The following is an 18,085-nucleotide window of genomic DNA, read 5'->3' on the forward strand; positions in this document are numbered from 1 at the left end:
GACGGTGACAAGAAAGGCACGTTCTACACCTGATAACGTGAGCACCCAGTTTCCTTATGCTAAGAAGGACTACCTCTTACGCTTGAATCATTTCTAATTATCTATCCAAATCGACAGCCGAAACAGGAAGTCGTAAATAATAGATAATCTTAACTATAACCGTTAACTTCACTCCACACATTACTATGATTATGTTATTTTGAGTTTTAACATTCACCCATTTTGAGTTTTAACATTGTCCGTTTGACCCAATGGAAGCTACTCCAATAGTTACTCCAATAGTTTCTTCCCCAGAACTGCAGTCTTTGGAACTCCCTTCCGGAATACATTTTTTTACACAGGCATCACCACATTATCAAGGCCAAGAGGCCACTCGAGGATAAGGGTTCAAGAGTTAACAGTAGAAATTGGACAATATAGTAATCATTAGTAATGGAAATTCGGTAAATTTGTTAACTTATATGGAACGGCTCATCAAGAACTTGTTTACGTTAGACTTGAAGACAAACATATTGTAGTCAGCCGGAAAGCAGGAAAACGGAAGACAATTCTACAGGCGTGCAGTTCTAAGAAAGAAGCTTTGTTCATGGAATCTACGTTTAGGTTTAGGCACAGATAAAGAGTGGGGGGAATTATTGATAGTATTTTCAGCTAGACGAGTGTTTCTTGTGAAAGTTTGGCAAGGGGGGACCATAGACTGAAGCTCAGTCGAACACTTTCCATGAAAATAACGATACATCAGAGACAAACTCGCAACATTTCTTCTGTGAAATAGAGGTTGCAGGGAAGAGAAAAGGACATCTCCTACGAGGCTACGAAGTCTATTTTGAACTCTATCAAGGCAGGACAAGTCCTTTCTAGCAGCTCCTGCCCAGATGTGGCAACAATATTCCATCCTTGGACGTGCTTTCCCAACTGTACTGATATGCAGAAGTTCAAATGTATGTGAACAAACATCTTTCTACTCATCTCCCCTCATAATGACCCCGCAAATTATGTCTCCGATAGTAGCACTTGCCTTGTTTGGGGTGAAGATTGAATAAAAAAAAAACTAGAAAGCAATTCTGGAGCTACATCCTATCTCTATCTCTACTATTATAAAAATGGAATCTTTGTGTGCATGTATAAGTGTGTGAGTTCATTCCCTATGGACTCCGAAATAGTTTGGCACATTTTATGAAATTTCAAACAAATGTACTTTATGTATCTGACAGAGTTTATATCGGAATGTATTTGATAATTATCGATAATCGATAATCGAAATAATCTGATGACAGAAAGGAATAGGTGATTTTGACCAAAGTTAACACCTTATACATCCTAAAATCACAAGTGCATTAGAAAAGTTTTATTACAATACGAGCTGAAAAGCCTGGCATACAAAATCAACAATAGGTTCTTTGATATGATTGGGGCACGTTCGAAATTAATGTTTTCGTTTAGAGCACAATTGAAGCATGATACTTGACTTCTAAATTTTAAACTTTAATTCAAGCCATTATATATAAAAATAATTTTATAAAATCAACAGTAGGTTCTCTACAGTGCAATTTAAACTACAATGTATTGTGAACTTAGGCACTGCGAGAGACATTTGAAGCTTCCTCCTGGTGCACCGCGATGGGTCCCCAACTAGAGCAGGCAATCAATCAGTTTGGTTAAAAAAGGACGATATAACTGATTTTGATGACAAAAAATATGAGAGTGTGAAACATTCGTTGATCATCATTCAATCCCAGGCAATGTCGAGTCTTCTTGCTAGTGATCTGATATAATATGCGGTTTGATATGAAAACTGACCGACTTTTATGTTTCACGGGTTTGTTAGATTATTATTCATGATTACTTATTTGCAATATTCGCACAACTGGACGTATTTCCAACAAAGGACCTTGGAGTAACGGATAAATCTGCTATGTATAATCAGTTCTAACTGATACTCTTCTGGAAGCTGAAGATTCCATCATCAGTGCGGCAGAGACTAAGAATGCAATTACAACTGATCTGGAACAAGGGCAATATATTACGGTGGATAAAATAAAGGGTTACGTCTGAAATTCCGTACAAATTCTCGGTTATTCGTATTATTTTTCTAAGTAGACTAGGGTTCTTGGAAAATTCAATTGTAAAAAGTGATATTCTCCTGAAGGTTGAAAGTTCAATCCTCAGTGTGGGCAACCGAAAAATACAATTTTGAATTACTTAGGACCTCTATCCAGTCATGGCTGACGGAACAAGAGCACGCTACCCCCGTGAAGTAAATAAAGGGTTATTCTTGAAATTCCGACCAAATTTCCGAGTTCGACAGAAACATTCCCGAGTTCGACAAGATAAACCTGAAGAAGGTCGGAGGTTACATCGACAGAAACGTTGTGAAAATTACACTCAAGATGAGAAGAGTAGTCCGATAAATCCAAATAATACGAATAACCAATCCTCATCTAAATTCAGAAACGTCAAATTTACATAGAAAGATTCCAGAGTTTACAAGATACACCTTAAGAAGGTCGGGAATTTAATAAGCGGAAACGTTGTTTTTAGTTATTTCATACCGGCTGTATTTATTTTGATAAAATGTTTTTGTATTTGAAATTTTTAGTATTTTCAAATATTTTATTGATTCTATTTTGTATATAAAATTATTTGGCAGATTCATTTCTTTCGTGTACGCATATTCTTTTTACGTTCACCCATAACAAGGAATAGTGTCACTTCGACGCAAGCGGCTACTATATGGTTCATACCTAGGAAAGATTAAAATGATGTTGGTTTACGTTACATTTACATTGGATTGAAAACCTTTTTTGGGTCCTATCCAAAAGGGGGAGGCTAGTGGTAGATGCACCAGCTCAGATGTGGCAACAATACTCCATGCATGGGGAATGGTAGCCTTATATAAATGTACAGCATGCTCTCAGGCGTGAATAATCTTCTAGCTCGATAAAGGGAACCCACCTTCTTTGCAGCAGTCTTCACAATTGTTAAAGAGCAGCCGCCTGTTCTTGTCAGTGAGTAAATATGAGAAAGGATAGCCGAGGATTCGAACTTGCGATGCTAGATTTGGAATTGAGAATTCCGGTCATAAGTTAAAATAAATAATACAGAATGTTATTGAAAATGGAATGTAGAATTACCATTGTTTAATTCACATAAAATAGTTAGATATCTGTTTATTGAAAAAGGAATGTAATGATGTAATTTTGTTTCTGTTAAAGAAATGAAATTAAAATAAGGAATTTAAAAACGGACAATGGAAAATGTTTGTAAAATGGGTTAATCAAAAATTAGGTTAGAGAGTCGGCTTTGTGGAAACGTGAGGCATGTCAGGCAACGTGTCTGATATGCGCGTGTTGGTCATGCAATGACGTCATGAGTTTTCAATATAGTTGGAGCTTGGCGAAGGGTAAGTCAGTCGGTCAGTTAGTCAGGGGAGAAGAGAGAAGTTAGTGAGTCAGAGACAGAGCTGACATGGAACCTTGGAAGCGAAGGGGAGAAGAAAGAATCATGTAGAGACTTGAATTCCTTGATGCAAAGCCATTGACCGATCGGAATGGAATAAACGAATATCATCATCATTTTGTATCTGCGTCTTCGTGTTATGTTATTCAACAACAGAAAGGTATTGTGAATTTATATTATAAGAACTTTGTGAAAATCATCATCTCAAAAATAGGTAAAGAAATATATGTATCAATGTTATAGAAACACTCCCATTCACAGAACTGTAAAACAGTATAAATGTCAAACTGTCTCCTCTAACTATCAATCTATCTATCTATATATCGTAAATCTCCTCTCATTGTGTATTACATGCCGTCGGCTCTCCTGTATTAACATGTACCCTGTCTCTTTATATATAAGACCTGTCTCTATCTCACAATATGAACACTCTAAGACTCTCTTACTAATATGAACAACAACAAATATATAACATCAGTCCTTTTCTAATAAGAACTATGCAACACAATGTTCTCAATGTATTTTGTCAATGAACAGTCCGCAACCGATAAAATACGGTGATTTGGTTTGATTTATTGGGCTGATAGATATTAGCGTTTTGTGCATAAGCAACAGACGAGACTATACATTTCGCCATGGCTCATCATCAAATACTTTCTTCATGGTGCACACATTGTGGTATATTATAAATATGGGTGACTACAAAAATACTATACTTGTTCTCCGTCACTTCTGAACGCAAGTCCAGTCTCACCATGTTAAACCGGTATTAGTTATAGAGGAATAGCTCAAGATTTCCAAATTTATATTACTGATGACAATGCCTCCACCAAATATTGAATACATAAAAAAAAAACAAAAAAACAACAACAAAAAAAAAACAATAGAGAATATTGAAAAGTAGAAAAAGGCGGGAACACAGTGTGAAAAAATGATCGGACAAAAATTGACAGTATTTCTCATTCTAATTTACTAAAAAGAAATGCGTGAAAATAACATATAAAAGGTTAACTTACCTAAATCGCGAATGTTCCACTGAAAACAGACTTTCTCCTTCAGTAGGCAAGCGATTCGTATGACCTTGCATTTCCACACTTCATATATAGATTAGTCTCTTGCAGACTATATGGGGAAGCATTGATCCATCTCTTTTCTTATGGTCACAGGTAAAATAGTAGGTATGGCAAATTATCACTACGAAATAACACTGTTTTTTCTCTGCTTATCCCAGCAGTGATTTCGGTATTAATGATTCTCAGAAGAATACATGAGTGATCTCTAACGTCGTGAATTACTCAAGTTCTCCTTTTGTTTGTCCGAGACGTGCTCCCGCAATTCGGTTCTATTCCGTTTCATATATATATATATATATATATATATATATATATATATATATGAACGCACTTGCCGACGCTGATTAGAGTAGCGCAGTTGTTATGGTTTGGATGATTAAAAATATGACTATTTTTGTCCCCGTTTCTTAAGAGAAGTTCGTTTGTTGATCGAACAGCATTTAGATAAGGAATGCAGATTGTGGTTAAAGATTTTCCACAAATTCTACACTTGTGAATGTAGATCAGCTTTTCGAGATGAAATATTAAATTGCTTAACACGTTCGACTACATTTTTTGAAAAGAAAAAAAAATGAATTCACAAACGTTTCTTGGCATCTTACTCGATATAGTAACACAATATGGGTTATACATACGTATGACATGAATCTTTACTGTTGCTATGAGTTTGACGTAAATGAATATACATATATGTATATATATGTGTATTTATATATGTATATATATATTTATATATGTATATTATATATGTATATATATTTATATATGTATATATATTCATTTATATATGTGTATGTATATGTATACATATATGTAAATATATATATATATATATATATGTGTGTGTGTGTGTGTGTGTGTGTGTTTGTGTGTGTGTGTGTGTGTGTGTGAAATAGAAACCGAATATTACGAAACATACTTGACATGGATACCTTTTTGCGTTTGTACAAATATCAATTACCGGGATACCAGATGGTTAATGATAACTCTTTCCATATTTGTCGGGAGATTATATCTTTCTTGCTGTATTCATAATTACGTGACCATTATTATATTCATTTTTAAATAAATAGGCCAGTTTACACATACTGAGACGTAATTGGTCGAACTGGTCACGTGATAGAGGATGAGTTTATTTTTAGAAATAGTCAGTTACGATAGAAGTGTTTGAGAGAGAGAGAGAGAGAGAGAGAGAGAGAGAGAGAGAGAGAGAGAGAGAGAGAGAGAGAGAGGGAGAGAGACGAAGATGTTAGAAATATATAAATGGTTTTTTATTTTCTTTATGTAAATATACTCTTAGCTTGCTGCGATGTACATCATTATCATTATTGATCTCATCAGGCAAGAAAAATTTAAAATTAACGAAGTTGAAAAAATTTTTTTAATTGTAGAGGAGAAAAATATTTTACCAGGTCTAGCATAAGGCATGGTTTAATGTTCTTATAAGATAATATCTGATAAGCACATTAAACCATGTCTCACGCTAACCACGGTAAAATATTTTTCTGCTCTAAAATAAAAAAAACAGTTTTTACACTTTGTTAATTTTTGATTTCTACTTGCCTGATGAGATCAACATTGATCGAAACGTTCTGCACATCGTAGCAAGATATGACTATACAAAGAAAATAAGAAAATGCTTTCTTTGATTGAGCACTATCAACGAACATTATTGGAATTAAACGTTTCTAATCTTTTGAATATTTTTAAACCAAGTATATACCATTGCGTACATTAGGCAAAGACTACATCCTTTGGATTTCATTGATATATATATATATATATATATATATATATATATATAGCAATTAAATCCAAAGGATGTAGTGTTTACCTGATATACGCAATGGTAAACTATAATCTAATATAAATACCAGTATTTATATATAGATAGTTTAATCCCAACCGAATTAAAAAGCTCAATACGCAATAGAGACTATAGCTTATTATAGGAGAAAGAAAATTAAAACTGTAAGTTGAACTTTACAATTAAAATTTCAATCTGAAATCACTTTTTCTAATTAAGCCGACGATTACTGATGAAATGCTGTTTTTCTCTTCTTTTTATTTTTCGATCCCATTTGACTGGATATCAACTTCTCTTTGGGCTACTGCACTGTCCGAAAAAACATTTTCATTTATATCGGCTGCTTTGAAAACTTTCCAACCGGACTATATGCATAATTAAATTGGATTTAATTTTGGACTCCATTCTCTCTAAAGAACTATTTTCGCCTTTCGGATAACCCTGAAAGAATTTTTATGTTTGTTTTTATATATTTTTGGATATCCAACATTTCTTTCATTTGTTTTTCTTGGCAATTTATGACTACAATAAATTTCAGTTTCACTTAATGCCATAACTAGAAAATTCTAGCATTGCTACAAATATAATTTGCTGACTTTTTTTGTCCTCTGATGAGAAGAATGGAAAGAATAGCATTCCTTGAAACTCCGCGGAATAAGGACTTTGTAACTTTTTTTTTGAGTATTCAGTCGAATAATAAGTTTTGACTATAAATTTTAACTTACAGTTTTAATTTTCTTTCTTTCTTTCTATATATATATATATATTTATATATATATATATATATATATATTAATTTGGCTGAAAAATGCGAAGCTCGCGGTTTGTTTACAAACAAGCGGTTTGAGCACTTTACAAGTGGCGGAGGGATGTTTATTTAAATAGACATTCGGAGAGATTAGTTGCGGGCATCGCTTCCGTGCTCGAGGGGTAGAACTGCCGACTGTCATCACGACGGTCCAAGGTTCAGTCCTTGGCTTGGGAGAGGTGATAGTCTAGCAGCACTGATGCATTGTGATACAACGAAACAGGACTGTATGTCGATGACTACAAATATATATATATATCATGTGTATATATACTGTTTCCGTTATTTTCATCATATATCATACTGTATAAATATATACTAACACGCCGCCCGGCATTTTCCGGTCGTAAAATACGCTTAAATATGATATTTTGATTATTGCAGATTACGTATTCATTATTATATCATATTCGAACTAATATATAGTAATGATTTCAAAAGTTTTAAAAAATATATAAATGTTGATATTCCATTAAAAATATGATTGTTTATATTCCATTTAAAATGTGAATGTTGATATTCCATTAAAATATGAATGTTGATATTCCATTAAAATGTAAATGTTAGTATTTCATTAAAAAATGTGAATGTTGGTATTCCATTAAGGTTTAAATGCTGATATTTCATTAAAATGTAGATGTAATATACCGTTAACAAATAAAATGTTTATTTACTATTAATGTGTAAATGTAGATATTCGATTACAACGTAAATGTTGACATTTTATAAATAATGCAAATGTTGATATTCTATTTCCTATTTAAATGGTGATATTCCGTTAAAAAAATAGAAACCTTTTGTTAGAAAAGAGTTGTGACTTTCTTTATAATATATAGTGATTTTCAAAATGACTAATCTTAATTAAAATAAACCGCAGAAAAAAAAATTTCATACAAATATGTGATTTATTCCAAAGATTAATTTTTGACATTTATAATTTAAATCCCATATTGGGCGTATGTTCCGCGGCTCGCGCGTATATGGCGAAATCTTGAGATCCAATTTCCACACAATCTACGCATTAAATTAGGCTGCAATCTGCAATAACATATCGTTTATTGTCCTCCAAGTAATTTATTGGATCTGGTTTATCAGCGAAAATACGAGACTTTCATACCGCCAATGGAAAATAATCTAATGAGGTTAATTGCACGAATGAGATAGCTAGTTGACAGGTCCATTTCGTGGAATTATTTGTTCATCAATTTTTTTCTCCAGTAAATTGACCGCATCATTTGCAATTTCCTGGACACTTTCAAAGCCTAGCTAACAATCTGCTCGGTGTCAGTCTCTTCATCATGAATTGCCAAACTAAGCTGAACTCAAAATAACCGGTAGTTGCCAAATCTGCAATTAAAGAAATAGAGTTATAAATTTAAAGTTCGCCGCCTCTAAAAAAAACCGCTCTATACTTATAATAGATTTATGTAGATGCATAAGTCTGTTAATATCGTCCTACACAGCGAACGTCGCGCCATCTTGATTCGATTAGATGTTCTAAGCGAAGTGCTCGCTGCTTTGTAGGAAAACAAGCCGTGTGAGAATATTATAAGTGAATCAGGGGGAATGTCAATGATTTTATTCTACAGACAGTAGGTCAGGAATCCAGCTTTATTGTTATTTGTTGTTGCTGTTGTTGTTGGTTAGTGCTAGACTTGTGCCGCAAACTGGCAGAGAGATGCCTTCCGACCAGAAGCGACATTAACGGTGGACAAAAAAGAGGACAGGAAATACAAAGAAGAAGGACAGCGGACAAAAGAAAATCGAGAAGCGGGAATAAAATAAAAAAGCGGCAAACGAGACAAAAAAAAAACAAAAACAAAAAAACAAAAACAAACAAAAAACAAAACAAATAATAAAAAAAAAAACACCGGAAAAATGAAAACAAAACACAATGACAAAAGAACAGAGCGAAAACGAATGAACAAACTCGTAGTTAAAGAAACATTGGAATCAAGGATATGAGATGTTTATGTAATTGAATTGTCCACCATTATATATCGCTTGTATAGATTGGTTTCCTAGATGTAAATCCAAGAAAACTCGCATAATTACTAAAGAGTGTTCAATGCAGGACAGAGCTAGTATATAATGTTTATTATAAAAACATTATTGGTTACATATGTGCAAACATGTTTCAGTGGAATCCCAATTGAGAAACAATACTTCATCAGACCAAAAAAAAAAATCGAAATATATATATATATATATATATATATATATATATATATATATATATATATATATATATATATATATATATATATATATACGTTTTATTTTTTATTACCGTATTTTTCTGTTTAGTTACATTATTGTTTCAACTACACGACCGTTTTTTGGCCGTCAGGTAGCTTCCTCAGACTTTTACAGAAAGTGAGGAAGCTAAAAACGGTCGCGTAGCTGAAACAATAATGTAACTAAACAGAAAAATACGGTAATAAAAAATAAAACGCATATTTGCTCTACAACAGTATTGAGCACTTTCTCCAGGTTTTTATTAATTATCATTTCTACTAACTATATATATATATTGCAGTGCAGGATGATTCCAATATTTTTCCCGATTCCGATACAATTATCGATTTCGTACTAAAGTCCCAATTCCGATACAATTATCGATTCCGATTGTTTACAAATCACTAAATATGTAACTCTAATGTTGTTATTTATTTCCTGATTATCATAAAATTCTTGTATGGTGTACCTCAATGGGTTCCCAACTAGAGCAGGCAATCAATGGATTTGATTGAAAAATGGGTGATTTCACTGATTTCGATGACAATAAAAATATGTGAGTGTGAAACATTCGTTGATCATCATTCAATCCCGGGCAACGTCGGCTCTTCATGCTAGTACACATGTGTATATTTTTTAGCATCATTTTTGCATTTGATGCATGTTTTATTAAACAAAAGTTACAATTCCTGTCTGTTTCTTTTGGGATCCACTTTCTCGAGTTGACAGACCATTTAACGTTCTGCTTAAGTGTGAACAAGAACTCGCCATATTTGCATACGCTTTCGACTCTTATGAGTCTTCATCAGGCACGTGATAAGTTACAAAATTACAATAGGAAAATTTATTGTGAAACAGTTAAAGTCGTTTCAAAAGTAGTTAACTGTACCCTTCCCGTCTTCGTATCGCGTCTAGTTAATGGCGAGTTCGTTTAACCGAATGATTAAGATTTCTATGACAAGGGAGGCGCACGTTGCAATTTGAGAGAACGATGATGGCGGTGTTTTATATATATATAGATGTATGTGTGTGTGTGTGTGTGTGCTTCCATCACGTGACGTATATGTTTATGCGTGTTTTTTCATTCAGACATTAAATCAAAGATTTTGTAGATTAATTTTCTTTAGTTACATTGTAAGTTGAAGTCCAAGTACTTTCGACGACTTGCTGGACACTTTCAAAGCTTAGCTAACAATCTGTCAATCATTATATCGCAGTAAGTTTGTATAATCTCTAGCTACATATCCAATCTAACCTCCTTAGTAATATAATAATTTATGAACGCAGCATTTTACTTTAATATCAATATATTTCAAAAATTATTTATCTATCATACGCAAACTTTATAAACCTTTCTATTATAGTAACTTTATTTACAACCAAGTTTTATATAATACTAGATGAGGGAAGGCCGCGCCCTGCCTTACCCGGACGTAAAATACGTTTAAATATATTTTAATTCATGCAGATTTCGCATTTATTATTATAATTCTCTATTGAATATTATATTACACCTAATATATAGTACAGATTTCAAAAAATTAAAAAAATGACTTGGGTGTTATCAACTAGAATCGAAATCAAACACCTAGCGCTCGGCCGCTTTCCCTATGATATGAGCTATCGACAGATAGGTAAAAAATGATTTAGAATTAAACTACTTCAAATTATGATTCAATTTACGCCTGCGCAAAAGCAATAAAAACATGCCGGCAAGTTGAAATGAACATCTTGCATTTCAACTTGCCGATATATTTGTGTTCGCGGTATTCATCAATAAAATAAATGATTATTATGTCCTGTTAATTTCAATGTTATGTGACCACTAGTTTAAGAAATAAATATTTTTACGTTTATCGGTTAGATATTTTCGCACAATCTGTTTTTCCTTCCACTTGTCCCCCGCCATATTTCCATCTCATATTTTTCTTAATAGTTATTAACCTCGATTTTAGCTGTGTTGATCGAGGTTCGAAACCGGTCAGCTAGTTTTTTTAATTTTTTATTTTTTAATTAAATATGATTAATAAATTCGGCCTCTACGTACCTATTAACATAGGCATACATGCATGCATAAATACATACATACATACATACATACATACATACATACATACGTACATACATAATGTACATATATACATATATACATACGTACGTACATACATACATATATATAATGTACATATATATAATGTACACACACATACACACACATATATATATATGTAATGTGCATATATCCATATATAATGTACGTATATATATAATATACATATATATATAATATATATATAATATATATGTGTGTATATATATGTATAAATAATATATATATATGTATGTATATGTGTGTGTATATATAATATGTATATATGTATATATGTGTGTGTATATATATGTGTATATATATAATATATATATGTGTGTATATAATATATATGTATATATATAATATATATATGTGCATATATATAATATTTATATGTATATATATAATATATATATGTATATATATAATATATATATGTATATAATATATATATATATGTATATATAATATATATATATATATGTATATATAATATATATATAATATATATATATAATATATGTATATCTATAATATATATATGTATATCTATAATATATATAATATATATATATCTATAAAAATATATATATGTCTATCCATAATATATATATGTATATCTATAATATAGATATATAATATATATGTATATATAATATATATATGTGTATATTATATATATGTATATATATAATATATATGTGTATATAATATATATGTATATATAATATATATGTATATATAATATATATGTATATATATATAATATATATATGCATATATATAATATATATGCATATATAATATATATATATGTATATATATAATATATATATATCATATATATATAATATATATATAATACATTATATATATATGCATATATATAATATATATGCATATATAATATATATATATATGTATATATATAATATATATATATCATATATATATAATATATATATATATAATATATATATAATACATTATATATATATATATATATATATATATATATAATCTGCTATTATTATGTATATATCGCTTACTTACTCCATTGTCATTACAAGTGTTCAAAGTTTGTCTGGAAAGATTACTATGCAATTATATCCCACAAAGTTCAGTCATGGCATGACACATATTTCTTTACACTTTTATTTTTCAAAATGGCCGACAACAACGTCCACATAATTAGGCATTCCAGTTTTAATTAACTCGCATCATTGACTTGGCATAATTTTCGCAATAAAATACATTGCATTCAACAAACATAATTAATTCCTAGAAACACGAATTCTTTTAATATCTACGACATTTCGAAGACAGTAATTTCCACAGATGAACTTTCTTTTGATTTTCAAAGATGGCAAGTTTTATAGAAACTCAACTGAAAATGAAGTTCTGAAAGAGTTTTGTGATTGCTCAGGTAATGAAACCAACAAATATAAAAATATATCTATATTAATCAAATTATCCAGCAAATATGGCGGGCGTGCTTACACGAATTAACGAGACTTGTAAAATTTTTAAGAAATAACAAAACCGACAATTAATTCATAATTTGAAATATATATTATTTGGATTATTCGGATTACTGTTTTTATCTTTGATGTTTTTATCAACATGTTTCGATCGATATAATCTCCGACCTTCTTCAAATGCTTGTTGGCAAACACGAGATTATTTACGTTGAACACGGATAGCTATGCAATTTCGGAGTTAATTTCGGGCGATGTTATGTCCGACATATTTAGATGCGTCTCGCGGTGTGGCACTATATCTTAGTGCCCCGGTTGTGGTGGTTGTTTACCCCTCCCCCAGCATGGCCAGGAAGTGGTTTGGTCGTAAGCGGAGGGATACACAGACATAAGCAACCAGAATGCAATCCCACAATTCCTTTTGTTTTTTCGATCTCTTTTTGTCCGGACAGCCATGAGTTGAGAACGTATTTTGTCTCTCCGTAAATGAGATGAGGGGGGCAACTCCGCCCTCAGAATTAGTTAAGGTTGATTGGTTTTAACTGTGGAAGTTAATGATTACTTGTAAAGTATTTTTTTTTTTTTTTGTAAAAATATTGTAATATTTTCTAGTAGAAAGATATATAGTTAATTATATTTCTCATATATCACGATTCTGACGTGCATCGTTTTTTGTGTCCGCCTTAAATGTCTACATTAATAAATGAAGCGGACCTGGAGAGGAAGATTCCAACCATGTCAAGCCCTCAAGGAACAAGACGTCATTCCGGGAGAAGAACGAACCAGCCACATCCAACATCTCCCGTATGCCTTTTTCTCTTCCCCTAGAAAGAAAGACGTCTAATCGACAGATCTTCATACGCGGACCCCTTCCAAGACATTTAGTATAACACGTGGGTCGGTCACATGCTAAATGACATTAAATGAGAATATTTACGTTGAACTCGAATATCTACGCTATTTCAGAGTTAATCTACGAGGTATATTCCTCTCATTCAGTCAGCCATGACCTAGTAGAAGAACTTTTTTATTATATTCTTCGCATCACCTGTCTTTACGATTGAACTATCAGCTTTCAGAAAACTGTTAGTTAAAGCAGATTACAACTTACCAATTTATCCATTGTGTCACTTGTCCATATGTTAAAGTTTTCTTTTCCAAAAGTGTAAGTATTTTCTTAAAATAAATTAAGAAAAAAAAAAAAAAAAAAACGACGGCGGAGAGGTAATAAGTGAAAGACGATTCAATTTTTTGTAGCTGCTCAACATACTTCCGCATTATTCTATTAGTGTTAGCCTTGTTGTGCATTAAGCACGAAAAAAAGAATAGTGAAACGTACACACACACACGCACACACACACACACATATATATATATGTACTTTTTAAAGTTGTATATCTTATTATAGATTCAGCATTATATCGATTTCCATGTATTTCATTTTCATTCAATTTTTTTATTTAATTATTTCAACGTAACAATCTAATACACTCAACTTGTTATATTTCTCGTATTTATTTGCGTAAAACAATCTCATTTTCTCATCCTATATATATATATATATATATATATATATATATATATATATATATATATATATATATATTTAATGTAGTGAAATAAATTCTTTTGAGAGTGCTCAACTGTTTCAGGAGCTAAGTATAACTACTTCATTTACTCACATAAAATTAATATACAAAAGTATAAATTTATGCGTAAACTTTAAGTATTTACTTCAAAAGTGCTCAATACGTAGGTAGAGCTAGTTAGTTAGTTATAAAATATATATGGCGATTAAGTTACACTGAATATTCCGCGTTTCATTCACTCTAGGATTCTTCAGGCTTTTGCGCCTGAAGAATCCTAGAGTGGACGAAACGCGGAATATTCAGTGTAACTTAATCGCCATATATATTTTATAAATTACTATATATATATATGATCATAATCTTCGTAAGGAGAAAAAACGGCAGAGCCTGTCAGTTGCATGAACTATAAAAGTTGTCCAAAATAGCGCTTTTTCTGTGTTTTTGAAGTAAAATCTGATAAGTACGTAACTAGATATGCAACAAAGACATAATTTTGCAGACTTAATCGTCGTAATATGAGACAATATTGTAATGGATAACTTTTGAAAGATAATAAATGACCAACTGAGAAAACTTGATATTTGGAAATTAGAAAATTATTATATTACACTATACATGATCTGGAACCCAATAAGAAGGCATTCATTATTTATGAGAAAGATCTTGTAATGCATTACGATTGATATATAAAAACTGAGTTTCAAGTAAATGATTAACACCCTCTCTCTCTCTCTCATATATATATATATATATATATATATATATATATATATATATATATATATATATAAAATACACTGTGCAAACAAGGTCCATTCTCGCCACGTATGTACAAGCGGTTTGCTCGCATAAACAAAGGAACTGTAAACTGAAAATCTCTAAAAACGAAACGTGTGAGGCAACCAATCAACCTTGCTGATGATCATAGTTTATAAAATTGAAAGTAATACTGGCATCGTTCATCCAGCCAATAGAGAAGTGGACAAAACAAGATGGTGACCCAGACCTGAGGCGCCACCTAGAGGGTTCCAATGAAATCACTCATTTTTGCATTCCACAACCATATTCAAAATGTGTAGTAAACCACGATTCCCCATTTTTACGAATTTTAATCGTTTTTTTTTTCTATCGTATTTCCAAAATCAAACTTGTTATATCTTATTAATTTTCTCATTTACGCTTTTAAGACTTTGGTCGGCATCACAAAATTAACTTCAGTTTTTATTCTATTTTATATTATTATTATTATTATTATTATTATTATTATTATTATTAGTGTTGTTGTTGATGTTGTTGCTGTTGTTGTTTTTGTTGTTTTTGTTGTTTGTGTTTCAGGGGCGTTTTTCCATGGTTTCTATTTCATTGTTCACATTTTCTTGTTTCTCAAAGACAAAATCAAAGTGTAACTGTCATGGCTTCTATTGCTGCTGGGAATGTAAAGCACAAAAAAAGGAAAGAAAATGAGAGAGAGAGAGAGAGAGAGAGAGAAAGAGAAAGAAAGAGATGTGGGAGATATATAGAAAGAAAAGGGGGTATGTATAGAGAAAGAGAGACTAACAGAGAGAGAGAGAGGGACAAAAGAACCAATGGCGAACTATGCAAGCGTGATTCAAAGTCACGTCGGAGATGGAGTAACGCGAGGTCATTTTTGCGTATGGATGTCCTTTAATGTCGAGTGGTCATCCGAATACGGTCACGTTTGGAGTGAAAGGAAATGTAGAAGAAAGAGAAAAAAACTCAGTGGCCATTTGATCGACACAAGAAGTAGCCACGCAAAAACAAAACAAAAAGCAAACAAACAAACAAAAAACAACACAAAACAAAAACAAAAAACACACGCGTAAAGATTAACGAGGGTTCAGCGATCGATTAAGGCACGAATGGCGGAGACAATAAAAATATCAATGCGAGTATATGAAAAATAATAGATAGAATGGTGAATGGAAGATTGGGTAGAACAAATATAAAAAAAATACGGATTCATACATATATTATAATCAAGTCTTTGTGTATGTCATTTATTCTCCAAACCTCAAAGTTTGCCCCAATGGTGCTTAGAGACAATCAGGAAGAAAAACGTTGTCATGACAGCAGGGAGATGGTCGAACTGATCAATTCAGCTTCCGCAGTTCTTGATGCTGTAGTATCCCGCGATGAAAACTGGATCTACTGCTATGGCACAGAGACAAAGTTCCCAGCGGAAGCATGCTGGCTCTCCCAGATCCAAGAAAGCCAGACAGAGCGAATCAACACAGAAACTTATGACGATCCTTTTTTTGACAGCATCGGTATGATCTACATGTACTGGGTTCTCACTGGACAAACAGTCAACAAGGAATACTATATTGAGGTGTTACGGATATTCAAGAGAGATTCTGTTGGAAAAGGTCAGCACTTTTCAAATCGAATCAATTGCATTTCCACCAAGACAATGCACCATTCAACAACTCTATCCTTATCACAGATTATTTGACCAAGATGGGCATCAAGTCAGTTGTTCGCCCTCTCTTTAATCCAGACCTTGTTTTCTATGACTTTTGGTTATCCCCTAAGCTCAAGGAAAACCTTGGAGGCTCTCGTTATGAGACAACTATGGAAATGAAAGAGGCTCTGACTAGAATCATTGGCACGCTCACAAAATAGGAGTTTCATGGGGCCTTCCAAGAGTTGATGGAACGATATAACAAGTGCATTGCAACCGGAGGAGATTACTTCGAAGGCGACTAGAGTTTCATGTGTGCATCAACAATAAAAGTGCCCATGCGAAATAAGTCTGGAAACTTATGGAAGACACACCGTACGTTTTTTGACTAAATTAAATTCACTATGAATTAACACGAACCTTGAATTTTTTTCGAATAGTTATGTTTCTTTCATAATAAATAATAGAAAAAAATCACACTCGTAACAAAAATGAAACAAAAAGTAATTATGGATCAAAACTAACATTCTGGATCCAGACTGGAATTTAATGGATTCTTTACTGATCTACGTGGCAAATTTTTGAAAAAGTTTGAGGAATATCGGTTGGATAGTGTGTGTGTGTGTGTGTGTGTATATGTGTGCGCGTGTGTGTGTGTGTGTGTGTCTGTGTGGGAAAGAGTTTTTTTTTAATAGAAAACGAAGTATCTCTTCCCTACTCCTCTCTCTCTCTCTCTCTGTCTCTCTCTCTTTCTCTGTCTGTCTGTCTCTCTCTCTCTCTCTGTCTCTGATCAATATTCCGTCATGGTTTGTGCTAGTAGCTTAAATCTGAACCTTACTTGTAAATAGTCTGTTTGGTATTTTAGTATTCTGCTTTTGGATTTAAAATATTCATTTATTTCATATATCATAATCAACCGGTTGGTCGCTCCATAGATTCCTACAATCTTAAATTGCCTCGTTCAAAAATACCTGGCATGATTCACACATCTAAAAGAGGTCCGCCAGTTTAAGTTCAAAATAACATTTACATGATTGAATTTAATGGATGTATCTTCACATACGACCAAGTATGCTTATAGGCTACTCTGTCCGTGGGTCATGTGTGTTCAAATTATAA

General features: G+C 32.3%; 1 protein-coding gene and 1 long non-coding RNA gene across 7 annotated transcripts in view; one reads left to right on the forward strand and one right to left on the reverse strand.

The window, feature by feature from the left end:
* The window catches only part of LOC145242090 (endothelin-converting enzyme homolog), a 955,595-nt gene that overhangs the window by 630,911 nt on the left and 306,599 nt on the right, over window positions 1–18,085 (reverse strand). Inside the window, exon 1 of one of the 6 annotated variants that reach the window (XM_080105004.1) lies at window positions 4,476–4,707. The exons of the other annotated variants lie outside the window; for them this stretch is intronic. Within the exon in view, the coding sequence (XP_079961130.1) occupies window positions 4,476–4,546 (71 nt within the window). The 5' untranslated portion in view covers window positions 4,547–4,707. Of the gene's footprint in view, window positions 1–4,475; window positions 4,708–18,085 lie in introns of those variants that run through there. 6 annotated transcript variants of the gene reach the window in all.
* The window catches only part of LOC145242092 (uncharacterized), a 56,026-nt gene continuing 41,410 nt past the window's right edge, over window positions 3,470–18,085 (forward strand). Inside the window, exon 1 of the long non-coding RNA XR_013862653.1 lies at window positions 3,470–3,619. This is a non-coding gene — a long non-coding RNA (uncharacterized LOC145242092). The remainder of the gene's footprint in view (window positions 3,620–18,085) is intronic.

This window comes from Euprymna scolopes, chromosome 21, assembly GCF_053919585.1.
Source record: "Euprymna scolopes isolate OS-2025 chromosome 21, ASM5391958v1, whole genome shotgun sequence".
Lineage (NCBI taxonomy): Eukaryota > Metazoa > Mollusca > Cephalopoda > Sepiida > Sepiolidae > Euprymna > Euprymna scolopes.